General features: G+C 42.2%; 2 protein-coding genes across 5 annotated transcripts in view; one reads left to right on the top strand and one right to left on the bottom strand.

The window, feature by feature from the left end:
* Positions 1–6,563, top strand: part of LOC119744788 (DIS3-like exonuclease 1) — a 46,718-nt gene extending 40,155 nt beyond the window's left edge. For all 4 annotated transcript variants that reach the window (XM_038220925.1, XM_038220926.1, XM_038220927.1 and 1 more), the window contains 6 exons: positions 678–788; positions 1,432–1,577; positions 2,864–2,952; positions 4,021–4,103; positions 5,259–5,387; positions 6,317–6,563. In XM_038220925.1, coding sequence (XP_038076853.1) covers positions 678–788; positions 1,432–1,577; positions 2,864–2,952; positions 4,021–4,103; positions 5,259–5,387; positions 6,317–6,505 — 747 coding nt within the window. In that variant the 3' untranslated portion in view covers positions 6,506–6,563. The remainder of the gene's footprint in view (positions 1–677; positions 789–1,431; positions 1,578–2,863; positions 2,953–4,020; positions 4,104–5,258; positions 5,388–6,316) is intronic.
* Positions 6,564–9,387: 2,824 nt separating this feature from the next.
* Positions 9,388–15,370, bottom strand: LOC119744787 (TIMELESS-interacting protein-like). Its single transcript, XM_038220923.1, has 7 exons — positions 15,264–15,370; positions 13,554–13,740; positions 13,088–13,178; positions 12,359–12,557; positions 11,564–11,630; positions 10,968–11,086; positions 9,388–10,397 (listed from the first exon to the last, which is right to left on the bottom strand). The coding sequence occupies exons 2-7, from the start codon at positions 13,717–13,719 to the stop codon at positions 9,678–9,680; spliced, it is 1,362 nt and encodes a 453-aa protein (XP_038076851.1). The 5' UTR covers positions 13,720–13,740; positions 15,264–15,370; the 3' UTR covers positions 9,388–9,677.
* Positions 15,371–15,830: the final 460 nt, after the last annotated feature.

Raw genomic sequence — 15,830 nt, 5'->3', positions numbered from 1 at the left:
TGCATGTAGCACTTTCAAAATGTAGGATATGAAAGCCCAATTCTTAAGCTTTCTTTTAGTACAAGAATCATTCAAATCACTCATGTACTTTTCAAGTTACAGAATTTTAAACACAACCACCGTTTTAAGGTTCTGTCCACGGATCACAAAAAAGATCAGTGTTCTTTCAACAAAATGAAAAGAAGTGTGTGAATTGTTTTCATTTTGCTGAAAGAACGCACACCTTTTTTGTGATCTGTGGACAGAACCTTAAAATGGTGGTTGTGTTAAAAATTCCGTAACTTGAAAAGTACATGATTTTTTTACTAAAGGAAAGCTGATGAATTGGGCTTTCATATCCTAGATTTTGAAAGTGCTACATGCAGAACTTCAATAAAACAGTAGTCCTGACATTTGGGTTTCGGTTTTTTTTTTTACTCACCCTGTATATAGACTTTGATTCGATGACTCTAATATTCAGTGCTGTTTGTAAGCTAGTTTTGTGTGTGTGTGGGGGGGGGGGGGGTCATCAAAACTGGAATTTTTGGGCAGGGATTTAAAAAAAAAATATTACATGTAGTACTTTACAAAAAAGTCAGACAAATCCAAAGGACCACTCATGTGTGTGCTTTATTCAATATTTGCAAAGTCTTTACAATTTGTTTTTAAGCTAACGTACATTCCTTGTCACCATTCAGGTGCATCGTCTGTTAATGGCAGCCATTACTGACGATCATGGTGACGGGCTGTCGTTGCTTAGCAACAATGCATTAGAGGAGCTGTGTGGCCACATCAATAACAGACACAGGGTAAGGTATATATTGTGTGGTAATTTAATAATAAGGGAATAAATATGTGCTTGGCAGGTTTTAAACACTCTGTTTAAGACTGGTTGGAGTCTGGATGCTGATAATTACCCGAGCCGAAGGGGAGGGTTATTTTCAGCATCTAGACTACAACCAGTCTAAAACTTTTCGGTCAAAAAATCAAAACTTTTCACTCCAAAACACCCCTCTTGCTATATTATGGTATCTCCCTCGCGCAAGTTTTCGTAAACAACTCCTTATATGGATATTGGTGCGTGCGTCGCGTGTACTGCGCGATGTCTTGCAGAACGCAGCTGTGCCGGTGTATTGTGAATTTAGGACAATGAAATACTGACTCACTGGCAGAATTGCACATGTCTACAAGAGGATTGTGTACGTTCAACCAATAAAACGGTAAAAGACACCGGATTTGATAGGAGTCCAAATTTTATGCGACACTGGAAAAGTGTGTAAGACGAGCTAGCCGGTCTTGACCAACCGTTTATTCTCCTCGGCATGGAAACCAGGAGATTTGCGATGACTTGGCAGTCCATTCTCTTCCTAACTGCCTAAGAATCTCAAACAAAATGTCTTTGTTTCGCGGTCCTTCTTCTCCCCAATTTCAATTATGATTGGTCCATTGCAGGCTTCCCAGCATGCCCAGCAGGACTCGCAGGCATTGTTTCAGGCACTGTTCTTTAAGGACAAGGACCCAACGACTGACGAGTGTTGTACAGTGGATGCCGTGGTCCACAGTCTCAGGGCCAATGGCTTCCTCATCTTCATCCCAAGGTAAGAATGCCCCCCTCCCACCCCCTCCCCTGTTGTTTCTTGGTTCTTATTGAATGTATCTTCAAAGATTGAGTAGGGTGGCATAACTGGCAGAAGCTGTGAGCAAGGCACAAAGGGACAATTTGCCATTACCCAGAAACGTACCTACCGATTAACAAGAAAATCTTTGCTCAAAGTGAAGATAGGACTGGTACCAAATTGACCTATCGCAGTAGAATCGTGTTAAGAATCGTGTCAATGCACCTTGTGAAATATTGTCCAATTACATGATATACAAATGGACGCAGAACGCACAAAATCTGAGACAAACAAAACTTAGTGTACAAAAATTCCATAGGGTTGTCTAAGGGGCGTGGCTAACTGGCAAATGGCGATAGGTCAATTAACCTATCGCGGTAGAATCGCGTCAACGCTGCTTGTGAAATATTATCCAATTACATGATATGAAAATGGCGCGAAATGCGCAAAATCAGAGACAAACAAAACGTAAATGTACAAAATTCCATAGGGCTGTCTAAGGAGCTGTGGCTAACTCGCAAATGGCGATTGGTCAATACCCTGTGAAGTTGCTCCGCCTGAAATGGTATCACTCGGAAGAAGAAAAAATAATTGAAGGTGGTTTTTAGAAACCTATATCCCTGGGCACGTTTTTGTTTTTTTTACATTAGCAACGGAATCCAGTTACAAGACCCCGAAAGACCCCCAAAATTGTGCATACATTCCCTCTGTTTTCTCGATATGTATAGTTCAACTGAGTTGAAACTTCCACAAGTTAGTTGTACACTCTTCTTAAGATTTTGAGCAATAACGAAAAAATATGGCACAAAAAGCAAATGTTCCAAATTGCTTTTATGCACAGACAATATTTGCTCCAACCCACAGTAGTCAACTGTTGTTGGGCTAGTCTAGTCGACAAAAACAAACTAATGAGCCTTATTCACGAGTCGGCCATATTGGATTGAGAGTGAGATAAAATCTTCATTTTTGGAACTTGTGTAGAGAAATGAAAGCAATGACGTTACAAATTAATACCAGTCTGCTCTGACCAATAATTTAAAATTTGTGATTAAACATACTGTAATGTGTTAAGTCACGTTTAGAAAAAAAATGAAAGTGAGGCTATAGTGAATAAATAGTCTGGCACCATCCCATTCAACAGTTCACAATTTATGAAATACATTCAGGGAACACGACAAAAATGGCCAGCTTGTGCATAAGGCCCATGGCTGAAAACGTTTAACAATCTAACCCTTAACTCTATCTTTTTTCTTTATTTAATTGTTGAGGTATGGCATAAAGGGAGCTGTGTCATTGAAGGATAAAGAAGGACGCGTGTGTGACCTTTCAGAAGATGGCAAGCCAACATGGACAGCAGGTTAGCGATTAGCTTTCAGACTGATGTTGGAAAACATCTGTAGATGCATGCTCATCATAAAGCTATATTAAATTACTAGAGCGCTGACTCATGTACAAAGTGATGCCTGCTGGGCGCATCCATGTTTGTGCACAAACCTATGGAAAACTCAAAATTTTGTACGGCTTTTGTACGGCTATTTGCATATCTGCGTTTGTATTCCATACTGGTGCTTTATCGAAGCTGATACGGCCAAAACCAAAACGCTCGATCAGCAAATGAGCGTGTCATTTTGCTCTACACAAACAGCGCAATGCGTGTGCGTATCCGCTGGAGATGATTAACCTTCTTTTTTTTTAAACTGTAATGACGCGCTTAAGTTGTTCGTACGTTCTACTTACGCATTTAGAGTACACTTTCAAAATTCAAGCCATCTAATTTCATTATACTCTACAAACACACACATGAATTCAAAATATCTGCTCCCAGGACGGCTTCAAAGCATCTCCGCGCGCAAGAATGAGGAGTTAGCGCTCTAGTAATTTAATATAGCTCTGTGGTGCTCATACAGTTTTAGTGTACATTAAAGGCAGATACGGTGGAATCTCAATAAGTCAAACCTCAGGGGAATTGGCTCCAATTTTGAGTTAAGCAGAGTTTGGAGTTATCCTATGGATTTTCTATTCAACAACAATTGACGGGAATAAGTGTTTACTTTGAGTTAGAAGGGTTCTGATTTAACGGGTTTTGACTGGTCGAGATTTCACTGTATGCTCACCTTGAATTGACTTTATCATTGTGAATGGGGGATTCCCTACGCCCTTCCGATCTCAGAAATGCAATGACGGAGTTAAGTCAACAAATAAAGCGTTATCTCAACTAAAGCCAAGAGTTTTGAAGCTATTATCATGAATATTCTGTGCTTCCATCCTTAAGCGATTGCATTTTCCTTCTGCCAGACATCCGTCGTGATGAATATGGAAAAAGAAATGTGAAGGGGCACAGATTCTGCCCCCCCCCCCCCCTCCGCAAACACCTCCACTGTCGGGTAAAAAACTAACGCCATTTTTTTTCCACCTTTGATTATAGGCTCAGTGACCAGAACTGCCTATGCGATCACCGCGACAACCGCCACCAGCCAATCAACTTTTAGTCTCTTTGACCATGTGACAGTATGTAAAATCTTTCCCTTACTTGTGTTTATTAACTGTTACATTATATTATTTCCAAAAGAAAAAAAAATCTTTGAAATGGCATATAGTTAACCTTTGCTTTGCTGCTGTCTGACTCTACTTCTTAAGAACATGTGTGTATTACAGGCTGTAGTAGTAGACAGTGGAGTGCTGTGGCCTCGTGGTTAAGGGCATTGGATTCGTGGTCTGCGGGTAAAGCTGCAGGTTGTGGGTTCGAGTCCAGCCTGGGGTCATGATGCGTGTGCCCTTGGGCAAGGCACTTTGTCACTCATTGCTTCTCTCCACCCAGGAGTAAATGGGTACCTGTGAGGGCAGAGATGGTTATTGTGATTGAATTAGCTTCCTTGCGTCTAACAGGCTGCATCGAGCTGTATACTCCCCAGGGAGCTGAGATGGTATTTGGAATGTTTAATTGGCCCAATGATCAGGGGTAATAATAATTTAAATCGCTTTGATCTCAGTTGAAAGTGCTATATAAGAACCCGTTATTGTTATTATTATTATTATTCCTTTGTTCTCATGTAGTTAAGAATTAACATGTTTAAAAACGTTGTCACTTGAACTGCAAAAAAAATTGTTTGAAAGTGAATTTTTGACCTTGATTTCCTTCACTTTCTACTTCACTTTGCTACGCATAATCCTGACCCCAAAGTGCCTCTAACATTGTTTTTCAGAAAGCGGAAAACATTATGTGGACCCGTGCAAGTCCACATACCGTCGTATTAGCTCCTGCATTGTGTGGACTTCTTTTGTTCACAGGTCCACGTAGTGACTGCACTGCCCTTACACAAGTGGCAACATTTTTAAATGTACTATATCTTAACTACACAAGAACACAGGAATGTGTACACACTCTTGTTTTACCATACTCCCGAGGACAATGCTTTGTGTTTCCCTTTGTCCCTGTAATATAACACACTTCCACAGACTTAGCACACAAACCTACTACAGAGGACCGTTTTGAACAAAAGACCCAATTCTGAGGACTGAAAGGATCTGTTGTTCTCACTTTGTGTGTTGGTCCTCAGGGGTTATGTAGAACACGTACACAATGGTTGTATGTAACACAAACATGTGTGGTCACGCAATTGTACATTTTAATGAATTTGAATTGTTTTTCTGTCGTTATTCCAGGTTCGAATCTCTGTGCAATCCTCAAGATCACACGCCCAGTCTCTCCACTTTGAGTTGATATCCACACGGCCACATCTAGCCAGCCAGCTCATGGAACAAGGACATGGTCTACGCACCGACATTGTACAGGTGAGTTCCTTTGGACGTTTTCCTCAATTGTGGATTCTCTGTCAGATTCTCTATCAGATTGCATGTGCAAATCCAAATTCAAAGTTCATCAGGAATCTATAACTATACCACTTTTTACCAGGCGACTGGTATCGTGATACCGAGGTCACAAAATGATCAAAACAAAAGTCATAAGTCAATCTTAATTCAATCACAAGTCTATTTCAAGGCAGTCACAAGTCAAACAGGTCAAATCACAAGTCAATCTCAAAGCAATCACTAGTCAAATGATACTAAATTATGATAATTTGGGGGGCTAATCATCCTTACTCGCAATTGCAAAGCTGAATTGCGAAGGACGTGGGCAAGCCAAATTAGGCATGTACATGAATTAAAGGGGTCTTACGCTGACACCATACGACCCATGTCTGACCATGGGGCACAGCCAGAGATCAAAAGTGTTGATTTTTGCAGAGGGAGGAAAACCGGAGGGCCCGGAGAAAAACCCTCTTGGCACAGGAGAGAATCAAAGAACAACTCCACTCACATGGTCTGACCGGGAATCGAACCTGGGCCACAGTGGTGAGAGGCGAGCGCTTTACACACTAGCCACCCATGCCACCCATGCCACCCAAATCTTGCGTTAAAATACAAGCCAAAATAAGTCAAATCAGAAGTCGATATAAATCAAATCAGAAGTCAAAGTAAGTCAAATGAGAAGTCAATACAAGTCGATTGCAAGTCAAATCTGAAGTGAAATCACAACTCAGTAAAAAATAACAGAGAATTCTTTTGTCACAATTCATTAGAATAACTTGTCACTTGACTTGAAACAGATCGACTTATTTAACTTGTGATGACTTATGATGTGACCTGATTTGACTTGTGATTGGTGTGACCTAAAAAAACGTCTTTATGTGCTTCTAATCTTTCTGTTTTTGTCACATTAGGAGGTTACCAGCATATCGGGAGAGCAGCATGAGACACCACCGGGTGACATGTATGAGACCACGGATGTCCTGGGCAGCAGCATTGGTCAGCTCAGGCAGGAGTATGGCCAGACGGAGAGCCATAAGAGCTTGTATTGTCTGCTACAGGAGTTTGCAGAGATGGGCTTGCAAGAGAGTGAGCCCGGCTAGGGCTAGGGCTCAGGCTGGGTCAGAATAAATAATTGGCTGCGACTATGGGGAGTAGACTGGAATGATGTAAGACTGCATCCAAATTACTTGGCTACGGCTTGCTGTAACACACGTCTATGGGAAGTGGATTTGGCTGCTTGTATTGCCTTCTGCAGGAGTTTGCAGAGATGGGCTTGCAAGAGAGTGAGCCCGGCTAGGGCTCAGGCTGGGCTAGAATCAATTAGCTACGACTTGCAATAACACATCTGTCTATGGGGAGCGGATTGGAATGATTTGGCTATAGTTTGCAGTAACACATGCATGTATGGAAAGTGGATTCCACTGCACGACTTTGCAGCGATGGGCTTGCAAGACGATGAGACTGGATAAAACGAGCTAAGGCTTTGTCCAAAATTTCGGGGCTATGACATGCAGTAACACACCCATCTATGGGGAGTAGAGTCGAAAGGTGCAAAGACTGCATCCAAATTACTTGGCTACGGCTTACCATCACACACGTCTGTATTAAGTGGATTCGGCTGCTTGTATTGTCTTCTGCAGGAGTTTGCAGGGATGGGCTTGCAAGAGATTGGGCCCGGCTAGGGCTCAGGCCGTGTCGGAATTAGTTGGCTACGACTTGCAATAACACACACACCTGTATGGGAAGTGGATTCTGGCACTTCTGCCACACGTTTGGGCCAAGTTCGGGCAAGGACCATTAGTCGACTAGTGGTTGATTTGTGACGTACCTTACGCCTGCGCACTGATAGCGACGTGCGAACGTCTCTAGTCAAACGCTGGTCAAAATGTCATCGCAAAACTTCTGGATCCTGGCTCTCTGCTAGCGTTATGAATGCGCACGGCTATTGGTTACCAGCGAAGCAACCAACCCCAGAAGGCTGGTTCCAAATAGTCGACTAGCGTAGTCAACAACCGTCGACTAGACAGAGTTCGGGCAAACGTTAGTTAACCATTGGTCAACTATAGTCCTTGCGTGAACTTGGCCAAGATTGACCGAACTACCTTGACCTAAGCCTTCCACACCAGCAGGCTGCGTGATGGCTTCTGCTTCATGATGTCCTGCCAAACACTTCTGTGGGACGCCAGCCGACTTGCTTCTGACAGTGAGATGTCTCTTGTTCTGCAGTCAGTTCTGAGACAGTCTAGCCATTTCAATGAATGTGACCAATCGTTTTGAAAATGGGAAACGAGCAAGTGTGGTCCAAAAGTGTGGGTGGCCATAGCTGTTGATTTTCTCAGTTGCTTGTTCATTGCATTTGAGAAAAATAAAAAACTGAGACGCAGTCTGCGACTAAATTTCAAGATTTATATTTCTGGGTACCACACCTAAAAAGGCATGGACGAAAGGCTGTGGGTATTTTGATATGTCAATACACCTGCCCATGGAAGGAGAGAGTACGACGAATTGTAGAAAATAATTCAGGGATCATCTTTTTTTATTCTTCTTAAACAAATATCAAATTAAAGAAATATTAAATGGCTTCACATTGAGTCGGTGTTTTTGCCTTTGATATAATGCATATCATTGATGTCACAAGTACCTTTTATACCGTGTCAAAATGCCTACAAAGGGCAAACTTCACTTTGTGTGGTATAACAAAAAATATATCTGAAATAGACCAAAAAAATTAGACTCTGACATCCGGAGAAATCAGCAGGTGGCAAGTACGATCAAGGACTACTGGTTAACTAGAAGTTGGTTCGTGACGTACCTAGCGCATGTGCACTAAAGTGGAAGTGCGAACAACTCTAGTTGATGAACTATTGTCATGTCAACGACCGTGAGAAAATGGCGGTTGCACATCTGCTAAAGAGTTTTTCAACACTTGACGTTGCTGTTTATTTACACAAATAAAGATTACGTTCAGGACACCTTACACAATTGCCAATAACATGTATTGTACATTGTCAGTGACAGAATCGTAAATTAACATTGAAAACTATGCAATGAAAATGAAATTTAGCACTCACAATTTTTGTTAATTTTTTTTGGTTCTGCTCAGCACGATACTGGTGATTGCATTTATTAGAATATATTTTTGCAAATGGTGCTCGACTAAATTTAGTGCAAAATATATGGGAGCCCAGAGAGGCTACATACTTATACTTGATATAAGTATATAAGCTTATACTCAAATCGTAACCCCATCTAAAAACACGTTAAAATTATGCAGCAGCACCAGTGAGTTTGGCAGTTTTGAGACATCAACTTACATTCAAAACAACTTTTTAATTGCGTGCGCAAACCAAAAACCAGAGCCTTATTTTTGGCTTCGGCAGCTTTGTTCTCTTTTCAGTGAGTTGGGTATAGGGTAAGTGGCCGGGTTACTAATGTTGCCTCAACATTTCCTAATAAAACTTCCACTGCATTCCCCCCCCCCCTCCCCCTTTCTGCCAACACTGTCTCAGCTTTCCCATCTATTTTGCCTGAAGTTTCAGCCTGTTCATCCTGGATGGCAACTCTGCAACCTATGGGCTCTGTGTGTGACCAGGAGGGGGCACTTTTTGCCATTTTCAAGAGCCCAGTTGTCACCCAGCGTGAAGTACGTACAGCTGATAATATATTCTGAAAGTGCATAAAGTCATAGCATCTTCTCGTAGACGATCATGTATCTACGGGCCCGGTTCCTATATGGGAGCAAAATCCACTTTTAAATTATTTGACCTACCAAACTAGTTGGCGACATTAAGATATGTATGACATACAGGTATGTCATAGATAAATGGTAGGATTTTGAATTTTTGAGGGAAATTTGCTGGTAAAATGACGATGACAACGACAAAACGCAACTCGAAAATAAAGATAGCGATTACCGCGCAATGTACCGTGGGCGCGCAAGGCGTGCTAAATCGCACGGAACCAACCAAAAACCGCGTAGCAAAATCGTAATTTCTACCCCAAGAAACTGTTCAAAAATTACAAGTAGGTGTCATTTTATTGAGAGAAGTTTGCTTTAAGTTGAAAATGTTATTTTGAGTAATTAAAAAAACCTCTTGATTCTAATTTTATCAAATCAAAACAAAACTGGCCCTTCACTACACAATCACGTGTCGGGCTATGCATGAAAAGTCTCTCCCAGTGGTCTTCCCCCAACTCTTCTTGTCTTGCTGTTGAGAGGATACTTGTGCACGGAGCCCATTACATTCTGTCCTGTCCTGTCCATCACTTTATTTATTCCTGTGGTTCCTGAATGATCATACTCTCGTCTGCTGATTCCGAGTCCCATTTCAGAACCAAATCTGAGCTCATGTTCCCTTCTCCATCCTCTTTTGCTTCATCATCCAATTTGTCTCCTTGGTTCTCCGCATCCACATCGACAGTCTCCACAATCTCATCTCTCTTCTCCTCAGCCAGCGTTCCTCTTTCTTCATCCATGTCTTCGTCGTCCGTGTCAACAACCTCCTTAGAATCTTTCCTCAGCACATTAGTTTTCTCTTCCTCAGCCCCTCTGTCTACATCAATCACCTCTTCAAATCCAGCTTCCTTTTCTCCTTGAACAATTTCAGTATCTTCCTCCAAGACCTGTGCATCAATGTCGATGATTTCTTGTGACAATCTTTGACCGTCTTCTGGCCGTGCCGGGTTGTTTGCTATCCCTGTCGTTTCCTTACTGGCAGGCGTTTGTACTGAATCAGTCTCTTTTGCAGCCGTTTCTGCCGGCGAGGTTTTCCAGATGTTTCTCTGGTCAGCCTCAAACATGGCGATGTCGTTCCACAGTTCATTTTCCATGTCCTCTTCGTCGGCGTGTTCTCTCTCCAGGTCCTGGATTTCGTCGGCCGTGATTGGTGCCTGGTGGCCGGCCGGAGTGGCCGGCCCCTTGGACTTGCGACGTTCCATGGCCAGACGCTTGTTCCGTTCCATTCTCTCCTTTTGTTCATCAGATAGCGAGACCTGTGTCAATTATTGAAGGATAAAAACCCTCTCATAAAGGAATCGCATCAGTTTAAAAAGCAACTCCAGCACGAGAAAAAATGTGTATTGTTTTTTACCTGAAAAATGGTTTACATTGGTCATATAAAATATAAATTATCTGAACAGTCCAAAACTCAATCTTCTTCCCTTGCCATGCCTTTTACACAGGCTAGTCACCAACAGTCGGATCATATTTCAAGCAAGCACTGTGACTAGTCAAATTCAGTTAACAGACAAAAACAGGCAAGTGGTAGGCAAAGCTGGCTTATCAATCACCTACAGTCAAAGCACAGATGTATCAAGTTACATAAACAATCACAGCCAGTCAATCCTGCTTTAAGTTGGCTGGGAGCTCTTAACTGTTGAAAACGGTCACTTGATCGATTTTGACTGAAAGGACAACTTGGCACGGCATGTACATTTGCACAAGAGGGTTAAAGTTAACTGGTGACAAACGTCTATTAAATCAAACCCTGGCCATAGAGGTGGAAGGCGAGGACAGAACCACAAGCAAACCTGACTCCCCTTGAACTTAGTAGGCAAACTTACACTAGTGTCGGCAACAGCTGTTGCCATGGTTTGCGACGGTGGAGCAGCTGATTGGCTGAAAGCATCCATCTCGACTTCGTCGTCGCCGCGGCCATTTAGGGCATCACTGCCCTCTGGTTCTGTACAAGAAGGGAAAAGAACAATATGGACTCAATGCATGAACAATTGATGGACGGCCCTTCATGACAACACTTGAGAACTCCGTCGGAGGGACCCACGGCAGATTTTTATGGAAAACTGCTCCAAGCAATTAAATCAGTGCTTTCAATTTTGAACTTTATTTTTGTAGAATCAATCCTTTCAAAAAGTGACATTTCGATGTCGTGTTGCTGAAATTTATAATGTGCGTACCTCTGTTGTCCCTTTTCCAACACGAAAAAACAGGTATTTTTGGTGAAAAATGAGCTGTCCAGACTTTCCAGATCGTAGAGGCATTGCATAGTCTTGAAAAAAATATGTTCGTACGTGATGTGACGTGCAGAGATAACGCGAGCGCATATAGTGCGTGCAGCCTTTGTAATATGCATGCAGTACGCTCTGAACTGAATCATCAATCAGCGTTGTTTCGTATTCCTTTTTAATTAAGTTAGCCTGACCTGCTTCTTGTTCCTCGTAGTCCTCGTCCATTAGTGGCATGTCCAGCCGGATCTTCTTGATGCAGGTCTTGCAAAAACAAACAGAAATTCCAATAACTCACTGTAATACAACAGCAGGATTTGTAAATGCCACTTTCTCAAAATTTAGTTGGCGGTCTATATTTAACAATTGTTGACAGCTGTGATGTGGGATATGACGTTTTGAACACCCGAGGGGCGCAAAGCACCCGAGGCGAATACCTCTGTCTTGGATTCTTTGGATTTTGATATAAAAATCACGAAAACAAACAGCAGTAAACACAACAATCTTGACAATCAAACGCTAACTCACATGCATGTCGCGTGCTCGAAACAGCTGATCGTCTGCTAGTTCACTGCTCTCACTCGTGTGAAAACATGGTGAAAATAGCGTGGGTACCAACGATATAAGCGTTTCACACCGTACGTACCATATGTACAAAGTCATAGCACACTCCCTGTGGGATATCATGTACGTGATATCCCACAGAGAGTGTACCATGACTTTTTATAACATTAACACGTGATTGTTCTAGGCCAATGAAAATACAGTATTCAAGACAGAGGTATAACAATTCTGTTTACTAAACTCAGTACCCCAAATGTTATACACCATTGGAAAGCTCTTGTTCTGCAGAATCCAGATATGCAAATATCTGAATTCTTAAAAAAAGTCTGACTTTATGCTCATTTTGTGATGTCAGATCAAGTATTTCTGAAAGTACGAGCCCGACCTATTTTATTTTTCTTGCCATGAAATAACACACAGAGCCATACCTGAACTTGTCTCTTTTTCCCCAGCTTCTCGATCCTCTCGATGACCTCATCAAACGGCATCTTGGGGAAGAGCCGGTGGGCCCAGTGCTCCATAGTGGACATCAGGCGGTTCAGGTCACCGACCTCGTGACCTTTGCCCTTGAACTTGACCTGCTCAAAGTGCTTGCTGAGGGTGGGCAGGCCTCTATCCGAGCACAGCCTGGAAAAAAACGACAAGTTTTGACCCTCAGTTTAACACAAAGGATTCATCTACTTTAAGGCCAGTTGAAATTTGGCATGAAACCATAATTTTGACATAAAAGTAAATTTGCAAGAGTCGAACACATTGCTCAGAACCAAATCTTGTTGCAAACTGCTTCATGACGTTGACAGGGGTGAGATTGTTAATTGAAAAAAGTCTGAAAATTGACTAAATGTCTGAGAAATACATATCTTTCTATACTAATGTCTTTCTCTCAGATTTTCAAAGTCTGATTTCAGACAAACGTCTGAAAAGTCTCATGCCGGTGTTGAATTTTGTTTCGTATTTGTATCCAAGAAGTACGAACCAGTCTTAAACCCCCGAGTGATATTTGTTTTTTTGGTTTTTAACTCACTTATTTGGTATCACAAATCTTTCCCGAACACCTTCAAACTGAAGATAAACAAAGAATTTTGATTCTTTTTATTTTCTTCAAAGAATTAGAATTAAAACAAAAACAAGAAAATTATCGGGCCGCTTTGGCTTACCGTACAGCATCCAGTTTGGGTTGCGGCTTTCTGTTGACGAGCCTACGAGGGCGCTTTTTGTCTCCCTGGTTCTCCTTGTCTGCATCGCTTCCTAAAAGATCCAAGAAAAAAAAATTAATGTCGTACAACTTCTAACTAAATGCAAAATGACTTGAGGTTGCCCACGAAAGACCAAAGATGCTTGTTGTCTGCAAACTTAGCTCATTAATAACAATGATTGCAACTTTTTATAAGCGACAGGGGTGTACATCAGAACTGGGTACCAGAGTAGTACCCGACCGCTGATGTCGGGAACCGGTTCAAGATTATGGGATCAGGTACCCTGACCAACTTGACAAATTACTTAGTAAATTCTCCAAAACATGCACTTGTATTTTCAAGGGTTTGGTATGGTTAAGACAGTGACAAAAAGTGGACCCCAAATTTATAGAACAACCCTTTATTAATCCTTATACACCGTACTTACCTGCCCAATTGCCTAAGGCATTGTCATCTTCTCCCACGTGTCCAGCAGTGCTTCTCGTGGGCGACAGCGGGGGCAAGTCACCAGCCAGAGGGGGGAACTCCTCGTCACTGATATAACCATCCTCGGCCCCATGTACCTCATCCATGTCAAGAGATATGGACTGCATCCTGACGACTGATAGTTAACTCTGGAAGGCCAGGAGACAAAGAAATATCACACACACAGGGGTGTGAGTGACCTCTGACAAAAATAACTGAAAACAGCTGAAAAAGGTGTAAAAAAAAGCTGAACTTTGGAAATCTCCTATACTTTTGTACACAGCAAGTGAGGGAAAATAGCTGAAATCCAAAACAAAAAAAGCTGAAATCAGCTTTAAAGCTGAGATTTCACACCCCTGCACACATTGTATTTCATTGGTACATATGGATAATCAATGCAGGCAACTAAAGGACAAGTTCGCGCAAGAACTATTGTTGACCAATGGTTAACCATAGTTCAACTTAAGTTAGCCCGAACTCTGCCTAGTCGACCATGGTTGACTATGCTAGTCGACTATTTGGAACCAGCCTACTGGGCCTGGTTGCATCGCTCGTTACCAATTATGCATGCGAGAATGACTTTCGGGGTCCACTTTTGCGACCCCAAAAAGTCAAGCTGTTTGGGTGCTAGTACTGCTAGTTGTGATTTCATCAGTAAAGTGTTCGCCTTTTGCGGACGTGTAACATGTGTAAGAAACCATATTTTGTGCACTGGTGATTGGTCAGCGATGCTCGCGAGCAGTGCTGTAGACAAGGTAGACACACACACATCGTGTACATGTATATTGTACATGGCAAACAACAGGAAAAACGTATTCGTACTCCGTTGTGTCCGATGTAAACAGGCAGGTTTTTAAAAAAAATTCTCAGGGAACGGTGAGATTTCCGTTGGTCCCTTTCAACCAAATGTTTGAAAAAGGATAAGTAAGCAAGTAAAACAAGTTAGGCCTAGTGCCCCTCTAACTTGTTACTTAGCATGCTTAGGGCCTAGGCCTAGTCTAGCCCCATGAATGTGGCCGATTTACTGGACTACCTCCGTAAATAAAGGCCACTCTTCCACCATGTACAAAAACATGTCGAACTTTGTCAAATTTTGATTTTCACATTTAGGCTTAGTTTGTTTGTAGTTTATTTTTGCTTTAGAAGCATACTCACACTCTTAATAGGCTAATCAGAAAGTGCTGCCTTTTTCAGATGTATATTTTTCGTAACATTTCCAAATTTGTTTGCACACGTTTAACGTTTGCGTATCAAAATTTCAACATGAAATTTCACGAAAATTAAACATCTGAAAAAGGCAGCACTTTCTGATTTAATAGCCTATAATATAAAGAGGGTGAGTATGCTTAATAAACTACAAACTAAGCCTAAATGTGAAATTCAAAATTTGACAAAGTTTGACATGTTTTTGTACATGGTGGAAGTGTGGCCTTTATTACGGAGGTAGGCCTAGCATGCCTAGTACAATGCCCTAGTAAATTGGCCACATTATGGCCGGGGCTAGTCCACAATCGCCGCGCCAGAAAGATTTCATGATCATGATGTGACAGGTGTGGATGTTAAGTTCCATGCTAGACTAAAGTTCTAGTTCTACTCTAGATCTCGGGATGAAGATGGCAGGGTTTTGATTTACGAACAGAACATGTAAAACAATTCGATTAGAAATCCTTACGTTTTCTGCCACTGTCCGTCCAAAACTTCGGGTTTCGCGGGAAATAACTGGTAAAAGAGCGCCTTCGCTCGACGTACAACTTTATAGAGGGCGCTAAAATCATTGGTCGTTTTCGAAACCGCGGTTCGGCTCTTTGGTTTATCTCCGACGTAGCCGGTGTGACAGGTAATTCTGTCCCCCTGGTAAATGTGTTCCCCCGGACACATTTACCGGCTCGTGATCCGGTAAATGTGTCCGAGGGGAACACTTTTACCTAGGTAGATTTGTCCCCCTCCAGGTAAAATTGTCCCCCTGCCCAACGGTGAAAGTGTCCCCCTGGTAAATGTGTCCCTATGCAGTATATACTGAGAGCAGCAGCGTGTCGCGCGCGCCAGTACATGCTGCAAGATATGTGGCAGTGATTATCACATGTGTACATATGCATCTCCAAAAACAATGGAAATTCATCCAATAGGAAATGTCGTTAGCGCTATGATGGCAACACAGACCAATCCAAGTAGGCGTTGTATCAATGAGACGAGAGCCATCGCCATGCATCGCCGCTGTATTGACCTATCGCGGTAGAAT

Source organism: Patiria miniata, unplaced genomic scaffold (genome assembly GCF_015706575.1).
Source record: "Patiria miniata isolate m_02_andy unplaced genomic scaffold, ASM1570657v1 HiC_scaffold_7, whole genome shotgun sequence".
NCBI classification, from domain to species: domain Eukaryota; kingdom Metazoa; phylum Echinodermata; class Asteroidea; order Valvatida; family Asterinidae; genus Patiria; species Patiria miniata.
The sequence above is the reverse complement of the archived record's forward strand: the minus strand, read 5'-3'. Positions and strand labels throughout refer to the sequence as shown.